The sequence below is a fragment of the Ochotona princeps genome, chromosome 21 (genome assembly GCF_030435755.1).
Source record: "Ochotona princeps isolate mOchPri1 chromosome 21, mOchPri1.hap1, whole genome shotgun sequence".
In the NCBI taxonomy this organism is placed as follows: domain Eukaryota; kingdom Metazoa; phylum Chordata; class Mammalia; order Lagomorpha; family Ochotonidae; genus Ochotona; species Ochotona princeps.
In genome coordinates, this window is record NC_080852.1 from 16,599,615 (window position 1) to 16,617,455 (window position 17,841).

Consider the following 17,841-nt stretch of genomic DNA (forward strand, 5'->3'; position numbering starts at 1 on the left):
GTCTCTTCAAAATTATCTCCAGAGACACAAAGGGGCTCAGGGATGCCGACCCCTGATTAGAGTGCTTGAGGCTTTTTCAGTAAAACCTGAACAAACTCACATGTATTCGAAGACATGGATACAAAGGGAACAGTTTCTCTCAAGCACAGATCTGTGCTTTTCAGTGCATAATAGAAAAAGAAAAATAACAGATATACCTGATTATAATCCAGTGATTTTCCAAGGCTGCCACAGACTAAAAAGGGATGTTTGCTCTAAACCACTCCAAAGAGGCACCAAAGGAAAATTTATATAACAAATGAGAAATTCTCACATTTTAAAAAAAGTAGTTTCTTACTGGTTTCTAATCATTACCTTAAATCACCCTAATAACCATTATCACAAAATATTTTAACCTTACATGTTCAAATACCCACTCAGGATAAATAAATATGGTAGACATAAATTCAAATCCATTCTTGTTATAACTTTCAGAAGTGAGTCATACAGATGTCAGCATACTTAGGAGTTCCAGAGACCAAATTTTCTTTTAAATGAATGTATAATATTATCTCCCAAATAAATCATTTAACCCAATTGTAAAATCTTATTACATCATTGATCCAGAAATATCTGTTGGACATGCTCTATTTGCTGAGCACAGAAGGAACCAACTTGGTGTGTTTGGGAAGACACCAAGGCACAGTAGAGCCTTGGTCTTTAAGTATTAGCAAAAACAGCAGCAGGAGCTCAGCTTGTATTGCAAGAGGAACTTGGGTTTGAATTTTTGGTTTCCCTCTCCTTTATTTTGTAACCTTGACAAAATGACTGAACTCTTTTTTCTATAAATCAGAGGGAATTATCAATGATCATATTAAGGAAAGCATCTGATGTTAGACCTGGCATATAGTAAACATTCAGTAAATCCTAGCTGTGGTGTTTCTAGGAACAAATTGCTAAAAAAAACAAATGCTTTGACTGTCTCATCATAAGGAAGAACAGGAAATAATGAAGAGACAGCCAGAAAATGTTGAAAAAATAGGTTATTGTTGGTGGAATAATCCAGAAATGCACCCCCACATGTCCTCCATTTTCTTTTCTGATTGTAATAACCTGGGTGGATCTTGAGATGTCTGACCTCCAGGTCTTGTGCCAGCTCAGTTAAGGGCAGTCTCCTGGAGGGCGCTAAGCATTGGTGAGAATAGAAGCTGCCCAAGTGATGGCAGCATGCCTCCTAGGCAGATTGGACCCAGCGTCCTGAAGAACAGCTACAATTGACCCTGCCCACTAAAGATGAAGTTTTTCTTCCTACATGAGAAGATTTTTTTTTCTTACTGGCAAGTATTCAGTGCCACATTGTTTGAGTGATAAATAAGCTTTTTAAAAAAGATTTATTCTATTTTTTTTATTGGAAAGGCAGATATACTGAGAGAAGGAGAACAGAAAGAAAGGTCTTCCTTCCATTGGTTCACTCCCCAAAGTGGCCGCAATGGCCAGAGTTGAGCCAATCGGAAGCAAGGAATCAGGAACCTCCTCCAGGTCTCCCTCGCCAGTGCAGTGTCCCAAGGCTGTGGGATATCTTTGCTGCTTTCCCAGGCCACAAACAGGGAGCTAGAAGCGAAGAGGAGCAGCCAGTACACAAACAGGTGCCCATGTGGGATCCCAGCATATGCAAGGCGAATATTTAGCCACTAGGCTACCACACCAAGCCCAATAAACTCTTTTTAAAACAATTACTAACTCCAAGACATGGATCGTGGCTGTGTGCCCATACTGTTTGATGTCATGACACAAGTGCAAATGGTGAATAGAATTCCTCCCCTGAAACATAAACAGTCATTAAAGCCATTTTAAATTCCATCATAAAGTCACTAAACATTCCAAGGGAAAAAAATTGACACCAGCGAAGAATACTTCATATGTTATCCACACAGGCATTGTAGAGTAGCTGTTGTCACATTGCGCTCTTAATTTCAGCTTCATTTACTTACACATACATACGTACACACATATGAATTATGCCTTTATGTATTGTTTCACTTTCCCAATCTCTCTCTATGTATATGTATGTATATGTATATATGTATTGTAGTAGACAAAGGGGTACATATATACATGTTAGTTTGTGTGCAGAGTACATGTGTGTTCAGTGTAGCAGGCTGTATCCCCTAAGCACTCAGCCTTGTCTCTGAATAACAAAAAGCCCTGGGTAAGTATTTAGAAGCCAAAATGTAACTCCTCACAATCATTGGAAAATGTTTATAGAGAATTTAACTGCCCATGGAAGTTGTGAGTTAGCTCATGTGCCTGTCTATGCAAACATTAAATAAATATGCATTTTTAAGCCTGACCTTGTCTATTCCAGTGATATAGATTCTGTTCCTTCAATTGGCGTTATATTTTCATTTTTTGATTGTCATTCCCCTTGTTAGAATCTTTTTTCTACTGCTCAGAATCAGGTTTGACTTTAAGATTCTGAAAGGAATTATCTGGGATGTACAAAAAGAACTGTGGTCCTCACCTCTTCTGCAGCCACAAAAACTGTAATTCTCTTGCTTTACTACAGTCTTCAGTAGTGTCTGTCACAATAGAAGTTCCTTGTGAGACTGCCTGTGTGTGTGGTTGTTGACATATATTACCTTACAATGTGGGGCTCAGGTCTCTGCAAATGGTAGACGCGGTAATTCTTTGGTCTCTAGTTTGTAAATTTTAAATATGAATGCTGGCAAAAATACAAGTATGGGTTTGGATGAACAAATTTATAACTTCAGGGATTAGAGTTAGTGTTTTATTTTTGTGGGGTTTTTTTTTCTGTCTTCTGAAAGCAAAATGTTGTGTGGGAAGGCAACTTAGTCTTCCCAGAAGCTGGGGTTTTTGTTTGTTTCTCTTATTTACCTTGAAGATTTAAAGTTTATTGAATAGGTAAAGAACAAGTATTGGCATGTGTTTGTGAAGTTTACTGATACCCTGAATCAGGATTGATGGAAGTCAATCCTCAATATGGAAAGAGGAGGTGGGGAGGGGACTGTGGCAAGTCCCAATATTTAAATGGTCTTTATTTAAAATCTGGGAGGCTTGAAAAGTGCTGGGGATGGAATAGAGGATTTATTCCTCTCTTGGATTTAACCAAGTAGTGAGAAAACAAACCCCAGGGCTCTCATTCTCCAGTGAAAAAACTACAATAAAACCTCACTGGTTTAGACTCCTATAGTTGGAATCTGTTGTAATATGATTGCAGTTGGGGGGTTCATTTCATTTGGCCAAAGTAAAATCTTTAACATGTTTATTGGAAAATTCTGGAGGCTCTCCTTATATGTTAGGGTAATCCAGTGCCTATTTCTATCCTAGAACCCGTAAAATTAACTGTTCTATCTCTATTACTTGAATTGGTATGTCAGCTTCTCTACAATTATTAGAAGCTAATCAAGCTAAAGTGCCCAATTGTAGATTGCATCTGATAACAATTAAATGATATCTCCTTTTAGAAATCCCAATAATGTAGGCATTTTGGTTGACAGACTAGCATGTCTCCTATCACTCTGAATCAGTGAGGTTTTACTGTGAATTAGGATGGAAACAGCAGGTGTCTATTTCCAGCCAAGCCAACCTCGCAGAATGATCCGTGACTTAATTTTTTCCATTTAATTTGCAAACCAGCCACATGTTGATAAAGGAGAAGTAAGTAAAGTGAAATCTCATGAAAGAAAAGAGGCAGACCCCTATTCTGCCTCCCTGTGGCTGTTAGAATATCCCTCAGAAGACTAATAGAGCACAGAAGAGCTTGGCCATTGAACAAACCCTTCCATTATGGAATTCTTTCCATAATCATCTTTCATGTTTTCAGATGCCTTCCCATGTTTTTTTGGTGAATGCTCCGGAAAGTGTTTCCAGCATAAATACCTTATGGCCTTGAGCGGGGTGGCAGGGGACAAGAAAGGGCTGGCGATTGATTTGTTTTTGTTTTTCTGCTGTCTTTGAATTCAGCCAAACAGGGCCTGTTGGCACCGCCACTCATTCTGCATGCTCCTGCCAGAAATGATTAGTCCACATGCATGCATGCCTTTGTATTGCATTCACATCTGGCCTGGTCTGATGTGAATGCCGCCCCGAGACCCTGCACAATGATTTCCAAAGGCCCACGTGCATGAAAATGAGTTACTTCACTGATATTTTTTGGTTTTCAATGTACATATGTGTCCAACCCCTAGAAAAGCAAGCCCTGATTCTACACAGTGTTTCCTCGCCTAAGCCTGATCTTTCCTTCAGACCAGATGCATAAAAACGAAGGCTCCCCACTTAAAGACAAGATTCTGACTCAAAAGCTTGGTGACAGCTATACCAGCGATTTCCTCTGACTTAACAGGAAACAGGAGTCAGCACTGTGTAGGGAGATGTGTGTTCCTGAGCTTGTGTGCAGACCACAATTACATACACCCCAGATACGTAGATCGAAGTGAATACCAATTACAAATTTTCAAGTTAGACCAGCAGAAAACCCATAAACGCAGTGAAGAAACTCCCAAATTCTGATACGTTAGAGCAAGAACTAGCCAACAACAGTGACAAGGAGCATGACCAAAACACGGAGTTATTGTAAATTGAACAGAAAATTCACATCTATCGTTTCAAACAGCGGCATCCTCTGGCCTCCAGGCCAGAATAAAGGCCCTCTCCACCAAGCCTGGAATCCTGAAAAGCCCTGCCTTGGATACCAAGAGGCCCAATTGTATCCAAAATGCTGTTCTCTTTACAATAAGATGACCAAACCCTGCTGGATGCACAATTAGTCTTGACCAGGGAGGGCTGGAGTTACCGTCTTAGGTCTAAGATGCTCACCCACTCTTTGTCTGTTGTTTTTCTGCCACATTTCAAAGGCCTTCGCGTGGTGGTCAGACTTAATGGTGGAGCATGCGGAGACATTCCTGTCGCTCTTTGCGGTGGACATGGATGCAGCGTTAGAGGTGCAGCCCCCAGACACGTGGGACAGTTTTCCACTGTTTCAGCTGCTGAATGATTTTCTCCGTACTGACTGTATGTATCTCCTTGGACTGTCTACTAAATCAGGTGCAGATGAGCAGGCTGCTAAGACACCTTTACCCCAGGCAGGCTACAGGCTGGACATAACTCTCTTGGATTCTACTCTTACTAAAAAACAAAAGCAAAGCAACAAAAACACATAGGTACTCCTTTTCTTCCAGACTGTTCGGTTGCTGGAAAACCTTCTCCTAAATAAACACAAGAACCCCAGAACACTGTGGGAAGAGGTGTCTGTTTCTTATATTCTGTTTTCTCTTAAACAAATTAATTAGCTTAACCTCTTCACACTTTGCAGTTTTGTCCAAAAATACTTTCTAAATGAAAAAAAAGTTTCTGGCTAAATAGCACCTGAAATATGTCAGGGTATCATGTAGCAGCAATAGCTATGAGATAGATCTTCCTCCCTGGCAAGAATAAAGGAGGAGGAGAGGGTGTCCAGAATGTTCTTTCTTCCTGGCAACTTAATGGGAAGAAGGAGAGTGGGTGTAAGAAAAACATGCAGAATGGTGTGGATAGCTGTTTCTCGTTGCTTTTTAAAGAAGCATGATTGTGTTTCCTTTTAGAATAGTGATACAAATGGATCAAGGGTTTTTGAATTCCCTTTCTCCTCCCACACAGATGTAAGCTTGGGCTTCAGTACTGTTCATGTATTTTTTTTTTCTTCTTCTTTTAACTTCCTTACAAGCAGTGTACTTAATGCACAAGACGTTGGTGCATCTGTGTGTATGTTGTATGCTGATAAAGCAACTGTGGGTTCTTACCAAGCTTTTGCTTATCTATTCTAGATAATTTGTGCAATGGAAAATTCCACAAACACCTGCAAGACCTGTTTGCCCCACTTGTTGTTAGATATGTGGATTTGATGGAATCCTCAATTGCACAGTCCATTCACAGGGGCTTTGAGCGGGAGTCATGGGAACCAGTCAAGTAAGAACACCTCTTTTGATACTATCGGAGTTTGGGTATAAATGCCTGGAGAGTCATATAGAAATGGATTGATGGTGGCATATGGCTTTCATTGTTAGTGTGGACAGAGAGCAAACACCATATCTAATTCCTTCTGTGGTGCCCAGAGATTCCTTGACCAGATGATGGAGGTGGGAAGGGATGGAAGAGGTTCAAGAAATGAATCCTTTGTGTTATTACACAAGATAAGTAAGGAATGAGGAATATAAATTTGGCTGTGATATACACTGTGTGTCTTATTCCAAAAGTGTTACCGCTAAGAAGTCGTGTTTTGTTGTTTAAGATTCTAGGCAGAGGTAATCAGCAACTGTTTGCTGTAAAAGGCTGGGCAGTAAATATTTAGGCTTCTAAGCCACATTATTTCTGTTACTACTTTTTAGTTCTGCTGTTTCAGCCCAAACAACAAGTCATAGCACAGAAAATAATAAATGTGGTGACCATGTTCCAATAAAACTTCATTTACCAAACAGGGCCAAAATTTCCCATGCCTTGTTCAGGATCTTTGAGACACTCTGTCCAAATACCTTTAGGAAATAGGACATTCCCCACTTGTCCATCCACACTCTTGTTTGCTGGCAGAGTCTATATGTCAGAATTTTGTTTAACTCTGCTCCTCTCAGAGGGTCCCAAAGGTATCTGAGTACAGTGTGTAATCCTGTGTCTCCTACAGGATTAAGTTATGGGAGATCCTGCAGGTTGTGCATTTGTCAGTTTCCACAGCTGCCTGATGAATCTTAGGTCCTATTTGAAAAATGTTTGGTAAGATTCGGTGCCATGTTTGCATCCCACTGAGGAAGCAGGCTGTGACACAAAGCTATAGAGTCCATCCCGGACTCCGTTTCTGGAGACACAGGGGCTCCCATATGGACAGGGTTCTGTCGTATGTGTGGGAAAGCTCCAGGAAAGCCTCCAGGAAAGGTCATGTTGGGTTTTTTTATGTTGTGTCCTCCAATCCTTTATATTGTTGGGATGCAGCAGCCAGGATGGAATGAACTGGAGACAGATACAAGCATGCTTTCAGGAACCCCAGAACCAACAGCAAGAGGCTGTTCCTCAATTTGGAAGCCTTCACTTGTGCTCTCTTTTTAGTCTGTTTTCTTGAAATTGAATTGAATTGAATTGAATTGAATTGAATTGAATTGAATTGAATTGAATTGAAGCTCTTCCTTTAAAGCTACACTATGTAAGACTCAATAAATGAACATAAAGCAGCTTTCTCTGCCCCTTCCATGTTGAAAAGTTTCTTGATTCACCCCACAACAGGTTAACAGGCCATAACTCATCACTTGCAAGAACCAAAAAAAAAAATCCAAACTCTGGTTCCTTAATATGGCCTTGCTGACTTTTAACCAAGAAGATAAAAGTGCATCCTTTGAAAGTAAAGTTCTGATGGTGGACTCTATTTTTATTTCTTTAGTCTGCAGTGTATAAGCAAGACCCATGTGCTTGGGAGAACAGCTATGAAAAGAAGGTTAACATAAGTTAACAGAAACATTCTGAAAATAGCACTGGTCTTGAAATAGCCTTTACTGAATTGGGCTTAAATATGAAGGCTACCATCACCAACACACTTAAGAGGAAATAATTCCTTGGATACTTCTGTTAGGGGCCGTGTGTTCTGAATTTCAATGAATGTGTATGTTTATTAGCAAACATGATTTTTTAAAATGCGCACACCCAGTGATTGAGTATTGTAAAGCTACTAGGTAATGTCACTAAAATGGTTTTTATAATCTGTGAAGTCTTTAGCAGACAAGCATGTGACTGCTAGTCCCCTGGAACCATGAAATATCCTTAATAGTATCAGAAGCCAAAATAAAGAACACTTTCACAATTAGAAGTCTTCTCCTAGGAATGTTTTGTTGGGAATTTCTTTTCCTGATTAAACAACATATTTGGAACACTTGATCATTTATAGATCTGAATGTGTAAAGGAATAATAATTGTGAATAATATCCTGAGAATTCTGTGAATGCATATATGCGTGTTTTATACTTTGCTTTTTTTGCTGTCCAAAATTGTGCTGTGGGTTAGTGATTATGATTACAGTTTGTTCAATTCATGCTAAATAGTACATGCCTTTCAGAGTATGTGGTGGTATTTAAAAGTGCCAACTAAAACATAAGCTAAATTAAAATTCTTTTAAACCACACATATTTTATTAACTGATTTGTAAACAAAGTATGGATGCCATGGGACAGCACTTCAGGGTGGCATAAAATGGAGGGTAAAATGCATTTGGGGATATGTGTGTATGCTCAAGGGGATGTAGCTCTCTGTGCTACCTACCATGTGAAGACAAAGAGTGAACTTGCAGCTGACCACTTGACAGAGGGTTGGACAGAAGCTGAGAGTTTTTTCCTTTTGCATTGTTTTCCCAAGTCAGGGATGATCTTTTTGTAGTAGTCAGCAAGGTAAGGGACTAGCTTACGTCGAAGTATTTAACTTGCTCCATTCTTTCCATTTTTGCCTCATGATCCTCAATACACATGAGTACATGCCCCGTCCTTTCAGACAGTTGCTGCTCTCTGCTAGTTCTATTTTCCCACGTTTCAGAGGTCATGGTTACAGGCACCTGATTATAGGTAAAATGAGAACTGCATTGTAAGGCTTACTTCCAAATAACTAGTACTCACAAGGTTAAAGAAAAATAGCCCTCTGACAATAAAATGCTACTATGTGCTTTGAGGTTGCTTAAAAAATGCTTTTAAAGGTTCTTTATTCTTTATGGTCTTTATTTCGAAATATGATCCTTTAAAAAAGAAAAAGTGGAATCATTTGGACCTGGTACAATTGAGGTTCTTTGACAGAAAGAGGAAATTAGCCAGGACGTTTTTCTACCTCTCCATGGACAGTCTTCTAGGTCTATAAAGAGAAAAAAGGAGGCGCTAGCTGCACTGCTGTTGAGCCAGAGCAGTCACAGTTGCGAATTCTCCCCACTGGAGGAAATGTCATAGAGCTTCCAAGCACTTAGAGAGAATCAGCCTCCCAAAGACATGTTTGAGGTGCCAATAAAACCTGGGACCCATAACCCTCTTGTAGTTGACTCTTTGGAACTGTCTTACCCTCAGACAGGTTGCTCACCATCCTCCTTCTTGGTATATGCACACTGGAAAATCTTGGTCTCCTGCTTCTCAAAATGTATGTTTCTCTGTCTGCCTGAAATATGTACATGAAATGTATTTTTTAACTGGTAATCCTTTTCCAGATTGTCAAAGTTACCAGTGTCTCAGTGAAAATAAGCCCATTCACAACATGTCAGTGGTCCAGTATCAAGCTATTATTGGACTTTGGGTCATGGCTCCTGACTCTGTCAATAACTTGCTGAGTCATATTTGGCCACCAGATTTTCTGAATGAAGAGCCTCCCTCAGTTGACCTTCTTGAGACAACCTTTGTACAACAAGGGTTGTTGAGCACCTAAAACAGAGTCTGGTAAATAACAGGAGCTCCATAAATACCTAACTGATTGACTTGTATGTTTATTATTGGGGAACCCATACAGGTTGACAATTACAAAGACAGAGAAAGGAAACTTTGAGAATGAGAAAAAAACCACATATTCCCTCACTTGCATATTTCAGTGTAGTTACATCTGAGCAACACACATGAAGAAAATACGTAACAGTGTACAGATAATGTAGGGAAGAGTTGTGAGAGCCTAGAGTAGAGCAGAATGAACTCTACTGAAAGATCGTGGAGGAAGTAGCTTGGAGAGTGATTTCCAAAAGGGTTGAGACACTAGAAAGATCCTGTGCAAAAATGGAATGAGAGTCAGGGAAACAGGATGTGCAGAGAGAACAGAAAATGTTTGCTGTGGAATAGCAGTTACATTTAAAGGAGAAAGCTATAAGGAAGGAGAGAGGCTTGGAAGGGCAAGGTCTAAAATCCATGTAATTTGAAACTTTATTCTCTAGGTGATTCATTCGCAACAGAAGCTTTTCAGCCTCCAAGTTGGTGAAAACTGAGTAGGAGATGATTTTGTAAATGACTGTTTTATGTGTACAGCATAAATTATTTATAATATATAAGATATATGTTTGATCTGTAGTATAACATTTTTATGAAAAATAAAGCTAAAGAGAGAGAGGAAAAAGATAAAAGGTTAAGAAATATTGCCCTAAAATACTGGAAGACAGCCTGTTCCCTGTGGTAGGCAGTGGTAGATCCTGAGAACAACTGAGAGGGGCTTTAGTGTCCAGAGCATTAGGCATAGCCAAAACGTACCGTGTATACTCATGGAGCAAGTGAATCAAAAGTAGAAGGCAGGGCACAGCAGTTAAGCTACTGTTTGGGACACACATAACCCATTTCGGAGTACCCGGGAACAATTCCCAGCTCCATTCTCTCCCAGCCCCCACCATCTTCCCTGCTACTGCACACCCTGTTAGGCAGCAGATGATGGGTCCCTGCCATGTGCGTGGAAGATCGAGACGGAATTCCAGGCTCCTGGCTACAGGTTGGCCCAGGCCTATTAAGTAGCATTTGACAAGTGAATCAGTAGATGGGAGCTGTCTGTGTGACTCTTTGTTTCTCAAATAAATAGTTTTTATATGTATAAGTAGAAAGGGTTCTGTATATTGATTTTAACCCCATCCGTGAGTCTGAAGCAGTCTTCTTCAAAAAAGATAGAACTGTATCCCTGCTGCATAATGACAGTGTCTTAGTGAGAATTAATTCTAGAAAGTAAGAGACAGCTCCAACTGCAGTCATTTCTGTCAGTAGAAATCATGGCACACTCGTGGCTATAGGTTTCATACATGTGAGAGAGAAAGATGAGAATTTTTTACTTCAATGCCCCAGAGATATGAGCTAAATAAGAGCTACTCTTTTTTAGCAGAATTTCCAAAAGAAAGAGTCTAGTTTTTCTGTAAGATTTTGTATCTGTTCAAGGTACAGGGTGATGGAGAGTTAAAGCGGGGGGCAGGGTAAGGAAAGAGATTGATTCTGTTCACTGGTTCATTTCCCCCAAATGCCTACAACAGCCAGGAGGGGCCAGACTAAAGGCAGGAACCCAATCCAGGTCTCCCATGTGAATGTGAGAGATCCAATTACTTGAGCCATTCCCTGCTGCTTCCCAGGCACATTAGCAGGAAACTAGCCCAAAAAGCAGATGTGGGACATGGTTACAGTCATTGTCATATGGAAGCAGTCATCCCAAGTGGCAGCTTAGACCACTGTCCCACAAGGCCCAGGCCTAAGAATCTCATTTTAACATATATCAGAGCCCGGTGCAATGGCTCAGTGGCTAAATCTTCACCTTGAACCACGCTGGGATCCCATATGGGTTCAAGTTCATATCTAGGCTGCTGCAGTTCCCATCCAGCTCCCATCCAGGTTTGGAAAAGCAGTAAAGGATGGCCCAAAGTCCTGGGACCCTGCACCTTGGTGGGAGACTCAGAAGAAGCTCCTGGCTTCCAATTAGCTCAATTCCAGCCATTGCAACTAGTTGGGGAGTGGGAGCCAGTGGACATAAGATCTTTCTGTCTCTCCTCTGTGTAAACCTGCCTTTCCAATAATCAGTTCTTAGGATTATCATTCACACTTGAACTATCCAGAGACAAGTCATGATGACTTTCACAAAGGAACATAACGCACTAGTCCAGGTAGTTGCTAAAGGTCCCACTCTAAAATAATCACAACCATCTACAGCTCAGGAGCCTGATAAGCAGTTGTATGAGCTACTAGAAAATTTCCCCTTTTTCACATGTATGTTAATGAAGAACCTCAACTCCTTTGCCAAAGTGCTGTCAACTCCACTTGGAATTGCCTGTTTGGTTTTCCATATGTTATTAATATCCAAATGAAATATTAGTAACATTAGAAATGCACTGTATTACTTTGCAGAAAGCAGAAATATCAAGCATGTTTCATCCTTTCAAAAGTAGACCCTTGTAATATGTCAAATGAACAAAATGTTACTCTATGAGCCCAGCGCATTCGTCCAGCAAAAAATGTCATATTTCACAGATACAATATGTTTTGATTAATATGAATATCTTTTAAACTTTGGAGTGCAAAATGAAGCTCGCTTCTAATTTGTGTACCACCATCCGCTAATACGTTTAAATTATGTTGCTTTTGCATACATTTATATGTTATTCATTCCTAGCTACTTCTAATTTGCTCAGAATTGACATTTTAACTTTCCAGGCTGCCGTCTTTAAGATCTTCTAATTCCTTGATCATTATTCAGTGTGTGTATCATTTAACGATCACATTTGCTTCTATAGGCGTACACATGTCTCAGTGGAAATCACCAATGGTTTTGCTACATGGCATTGTTTCAGACTGAGGACCACCAGCAACTGAATTCAAAGGCACATTCCTCAGTCAGAAAGACACAGGTGGAAGGAAAAGTCCCATTCCCTCTTCTACTTCAATGTTCTTTTGAGCTCATCTTCTAACCCCTTGACTCCCAGGGAGATAAATGAACACTAGTTTCCCTGACTGTGAAGTGCAAAGAAAATTCTGTGGGAAATCTGTTTTTCTAGAAAGAACATGAGGCCAGTTTGGTGGTTCTACATTCTAGGTTTTTCAGTTTTCAAGTCAGGACTGTTTTGCCATCACTAAAAGGTAGCATGTTTCCAGAGAGAGAAAGGTGTTCAATTACTGCAAGGTCCAAGACATCTGACTTAGCAGAAAGTTTTCCTCACCAGCAAGCCCAGAGGCAGCTCTAACCTGTGCAGGAGTCCTGTGAGTTAAATGCAGCTTGCCCCTGGGCAGAACTGCTTTGGCAAAACTTACTGTTCTTGCAAGCTCCAAAACAGGAACCTCAACTCCTTTGCCAAAATGCTGTCAACTCCACTTAAATAGGAAGGTGCCTCTCAGCTGCAGAGTGAGGCTGGGCTCTATGTGCCAGTGACTTTGGCTGGAAGAAGCACCCTGAAAATGCCACTACGAGTTACTCAGTGCCAACGTGTGGAGCAGCAAATGACATAGACCCTCCATAGAAACATAGTTGGTTTGAGTTGGGATTTGTATTTTGTTTGATTTTTTTTCTCTCTTTGCTCCTAAAAACCCATTCATTTCTCTTCTATTGCATCCATTAATCAATCTCTATTCAGAAACAAAAGGTCAATCCAAGGTAAAATTTTTAACATTTCATTCATTTTTTACTTTTTTAAACTTGTTTACAGTATATCACATAGCTTGATTAATTGGGATGAACTGAACATACTTGCCTTCCCCAGTCACTGCAACCAATAAATGGAGCATACCAGTATCCTGCAAGGCCCTGTTTGCTTTCTTCATACCTCTGTTCCAATTCCAAAAGCAGCCATTCTGACATGAGGCCACATTTTATACCTAATTTTGGTCAGGTAGTTAAGTATAAGAGCAAATTTTTTGCCCCATTGGGTATTATTTCTGTAGGTAAACATCTCTCCATTTTCGTTTGGACTTGCATTATATGCATTATAAAATTATTTAAAGCTATTCCTGTTGGTATGACTTCTACATTTTCAGCATCTATTCTAATACTATGTTGCATATTCCCCTGTCTTCAGAAATAGTAGTTAGAAAGAATTCACATTTTTGGTATGGCTGGTGGTTAGCCTCAGCCATTACGATGCCTGTGTCTTATTTTGGAATATCAGGTTCAATTCCCAATTCTGGCTCCTTGCTCCAGCTTTTTGATTCTGCAGCTCCTGGGAGGCAGCAGTCATGGCTAGAGTAACTATTTTCCCACTGTCCACATCAGAAACCCAGATAATCCCCTGCTCCTGTCTTTGACCCCTGTCTAGCCCCAGCAGCCATTGCAAGCATGTGGGGAAAATGAACAGTGGGTATTTTCTCTCTCTCTCTCTCTCTCTCTCTCTCTCTCTCTCTCTCTCTTTCTCTCTTTCTCTGCTTCTCTCCTGCCTCCCAAATAAATAAGTAAAAATTTTAAAAGAATTCAGCTTTTACATCACCATTATCATGTATCCAAGCAGGTGAACTTCCTATTCAATTGTATATCTAATATCTGATTTAAGAAATACACATCTACAGCAATAACTTGAAGTCAAGAAAAATCAATGTACTCCACTCCCAGGTACTTCACAGCAACTCCCTTCAAGTTCCCTTGACAGAATTCTCTGTCAAGAATTCCAGGAACTTTAAGTTCTTAGTCAAGAAAAGTTTTAATCCTTAGGGAGAAATGAGCATAGAGACTAGAGGCCCCTCCCAAAGTCATGTACACAATGAGATCACCATATAGTGGCATTCCATAAGTGTCCACACTTTCAAATCACACTGTGGTTACTGTTTTTCATGAGCTATTGCCATTTCTTTCTGAATCCAGAGTCACCTCACAGCTCCCCGTCCGTAAGCTGCTTTCTCGAGTGTGTCGCTTGAGTGTTTGCTGTTGTCTTGCTGTGATCTTAGCTGATTGATTTACAGCTGTTGTGTGCCTCTGCCACATCTGCATTGTCACTGTGATGGTATTTTTTTCTTTCTGTCTGTTTTCTTCCACAGGAGTTTAACCAGTAACCTACCCAATGTGAACCTACCCAATGTGAACCTTCCCAAAGTACCAAATCTACCAGTTAATATTCCTCTAGGCATCCCACAAATGCCTACTTTTTCGGCACCGTCATGGATGGCTGCTATATATGATGCTGAGTGTGTATTCAGTTCACATTAGATCTAATTTAAATTTAAGTGATCTTGGCATGGATATGTATTGTTTATTTCTATACATCCTATATAACAGAGATGGAGATGGATAATTAGACATATTTTGCTGATCATACAGAGACAATATTGTTTATTTCTGGCATGCATCGTGTTTGTAAGACGTTTGCTATATATACAGCACTAACAATTTGTCTTACGCCCACTGACTGCTTCAGGACTATGTTTCAATTCCAGAGTTCTTTTGCAAAAAGGGATTCTATTCTTTCCTTCCCTTTTTTCAATGCAGGTGACATGATTTTAGGAACTAGTCATCCAAAAATAGTCCAAGAAACCTCTTGGATGGGCTGGCCAATCATTACTGGCCTAGTACAATTTGAGGAAGAAAGTATACCCAACCAGAGGCTGAGGATTTTAAAAATAAAAATTAAAAAATCTTGGAGACTGTTTAAACCATAAGCATATTTCTGGTGTCAGCAAATAGCTGTGTATAGTAACAGTATGTTCTGGACTAAATGAAAAGTACTGAATGGATAGACCTTAGTAATGTAAATGTTACAGGAAAGATACAATATGGAGTGTTAAAATCTAGGTAACAAGAAGGCCCCTACATCTTGAGCATGCAAGATTCAAACAACAAGTCATTAAATGAGAAGTAACCATATCATCTTTGGTCTGTATAAAGAGTTACGCTTGACATTCGTCCACATGAATGTCAGGCTTACATGGGGAAGTGTGCTTGAAGCTGGACCACATCCTCATAGCCAAAAGTTTAGGCGTGTGGAGGTTGAGTAATCTTTTCTTCTGGTTTAAGGAAATCCGGTCTCCTTTTTTCCTTAGCAAGAAGAAGATGCAGCACCCCTAAATTCTCCCTCGGGGAAATTAAATTAGAACCACATGCATGATTTAATAAGTGAAATAAGGTTTAGCGATTCTATACCCTCCTTTGATCCTTTTCTTAAACCACAGCTAATTATAGGCCAGATAAGCTTTTTCTTGAAAGATTAAATTGGCACATTTTCAAAGGGAAGTGTTGTTATCTCAAAGGAATAAAAAATGATCTGAAACTGGCAGTAATGATTTTGAAATCTTAAAATCGCACACATCAAGATGGCCCTCGGCGTTTTGATTTTTGCAGTAAGCCAGGTAGAGAATAGGACATTCAGATGGTTACTTTGCCTGGCCCCTCCAAAGCTGTCTGATGTTGTTTTAAAGCCTGTGATTGCTCACAAGTTCACTGTGAATTCATATGGTCAATGTGTCTGATTCTGTCATAGAGACAAATTACAACCTCCCAAAATTGACATCTAAAGAAAAAACACAAATCATATTCATGCTAAGATGACTATGTTCAAAGTTAGAGTAGGTAGTATCTGTTTGAAATTAGAAAAAAAATATCTGAAAGCTTCTCTTGCCTTCTTCTGTGCATGCTTTGTGGCATTGTTTTTGAAAAGATATGAATCAAGACATTGTAATAAAGCAGATAATGGTCTCCGTTCAATTAATTAAGGCATCAGTGGGAACACATTTTGGTAACTGCTCAGCAATCAAAATAATCTTGGTGCTATTGCCTTAACATTAACAGTTTATCTTAAAAATAAAAAGAAAATATTCTTTTCCTCATGTCAAAACTTAATAATAAGCTCTTCAAAGAAAAAAAACCCTACAAGAATTTTTTGAAACTCTGAAACCAGATGGGTGTCAAAATGTTGTTGTAATAAATACCAATTATTGCATTCATATGTACTTAATGATTTAAAACATAAACCATGCAGTTCCAAAACGGGGCTTAGACTAGACAAAGTTGGGGGTTCTTTTTCCCAAGCCTAGGACTGGGTAATGGAAAGGCTGAACTTTCCCAGGGAGACAACATATCCCCCACCGCTTTTGAACAGCGGTCATGGCTGTATCCAGAAAGAAGCCTTGAAGTTTCAGTCACCCACCAGGAAATGCCTGATTCTATATCTTTTCATGATTCCAGTTTCCTCCTTTGCCACCATTTATTTTAAGGACGTGTTTCCATGTTACCTGTTCCTTCCTGTCAGATCCATCTGCGTTCTGACCTCAAGACTGGTCTGTCCTTAAATCGTGACCCTGTCGGTCCAAGGCCATAGGCTCCCTTTCGGCATGTTGGGAGTTTGCCCCTCCCCACCCTGCAGTAGCTGTGTATGCATTTATGCACTAGCTATATTTCTCTCTGAAGCATTAATTCAATGCAGCTGGCATCTGTCACAATAGAAACACCCACACTCATCTGTTTCTATAGACGATGTCAGAACAAGTGGTAATGCATGGTGTGTTGGACATTTTATAAATTACCGTGTTAGCATTAGTGGTATGCGAGGAAGGGGGTGGGGGGCGGCCACCCCTCCGAGCTCCAAATGGGATTGTTACAAAAGAGAAAGCCAGCCAGGAAAGGGCAGGAGGGCAAGAAATGGAGCGCTTCCTGTACACAGGGTTTCTTTGGATGCCCCAGCTGAAAGAGCCTTAGATGTCATTGGACAGAAAGGAATCCAGACCCATTTCCCCATCTGTACAGAGGACTTTGTAAGATGGTACAACAGTGAAAGAGCTCAGGTTCTGAGCCTGAAAGCATAGCAAAGATCCCTTATCCGCTCGCCTTCCCTGCCCTGACTCGCTCATCCTGGGGCTGCCTATGCAATAGGCTGGTCTTCAAAAATTGGCATCATAGCCACGTGAACAAGAATTTTGGTTTCAAGGTATGCAGATGCACCCATCTTGATCTGAGTCACCTCGGTCTCTTTCAGCTCTTCAAGAGAGAAAAGCAGGTCCTCGCTCACCACTTTGTTAGCACTGTCCTGTTTAAACTGGAAGGCTTGTGCAATCTCCAGGAGGCCCCCACCCTGGAGGGGAGCTGGGGAAATGCATGACACCCTGAGATTTAATAACTGCATGCTGCCATGTAGTTATTACCCGTTGAGACTTACTTTTCCCCACTGGTTTGTGGCCTTCAGCTGAATCATCACATGCGTTAATGTGGTTATTGAAAGAAGGCTGATTTTTACCATACACCAGTCTCCTAGTAGCTCTGGGAGTACAGTTTCTTCAGACTCCCTGCTGGTCTGGAGAAATTGACTAAGCAAATAGACAAAATCATGTATGGTAAAACTCAAAATCTGCTGGTGGAGGTTGCCCCCGCCTCCACCGTCCACTCACGTCGTTTTTGTATGTTGAAGTCCCTGTTGGCCTTAAGCCCTCGAGCTCCCAGTTGTCTCTGTGTTGC

The 17,841-nt window shown here is 40.4% G+C and overlaps 1 protein-coding gene across 5 annotated transcripts in view; it reads left to right on the forward strand.

The window, feature by feature from the left end:
• The window catches only part of CADPS (calcium dependent secretion activator), a 431,573-nt gene that overhangs the window by 330,425 nt on the left and 83,307 nt on the right, over positions 1 to 17,841 (forward strand). For 4 of the 5 annotated variants that reach the window (XM_058678713.1, XM_058678714.1, XM_058678715.1 and 1 more), the window contains 2 exons: positions 4,854 to 5,010; positions 5,802 to 5,943. In XM_058678713.1, coding sequence (XP_058534696.1) covers positions 4,854 to 5,010; positions 5,802 to 5,943 — 299 coding nt within the window. Of the gene's footprint in view, positions 1 to 4,853; positions 5,011 to 5,801; positions 5,944 to 14,438; positions 14,586 to 17,841 lie in introns of all 5 variants that reach the window. The other variant, XM_058678717.1, reaches the window with a different exon arrangement.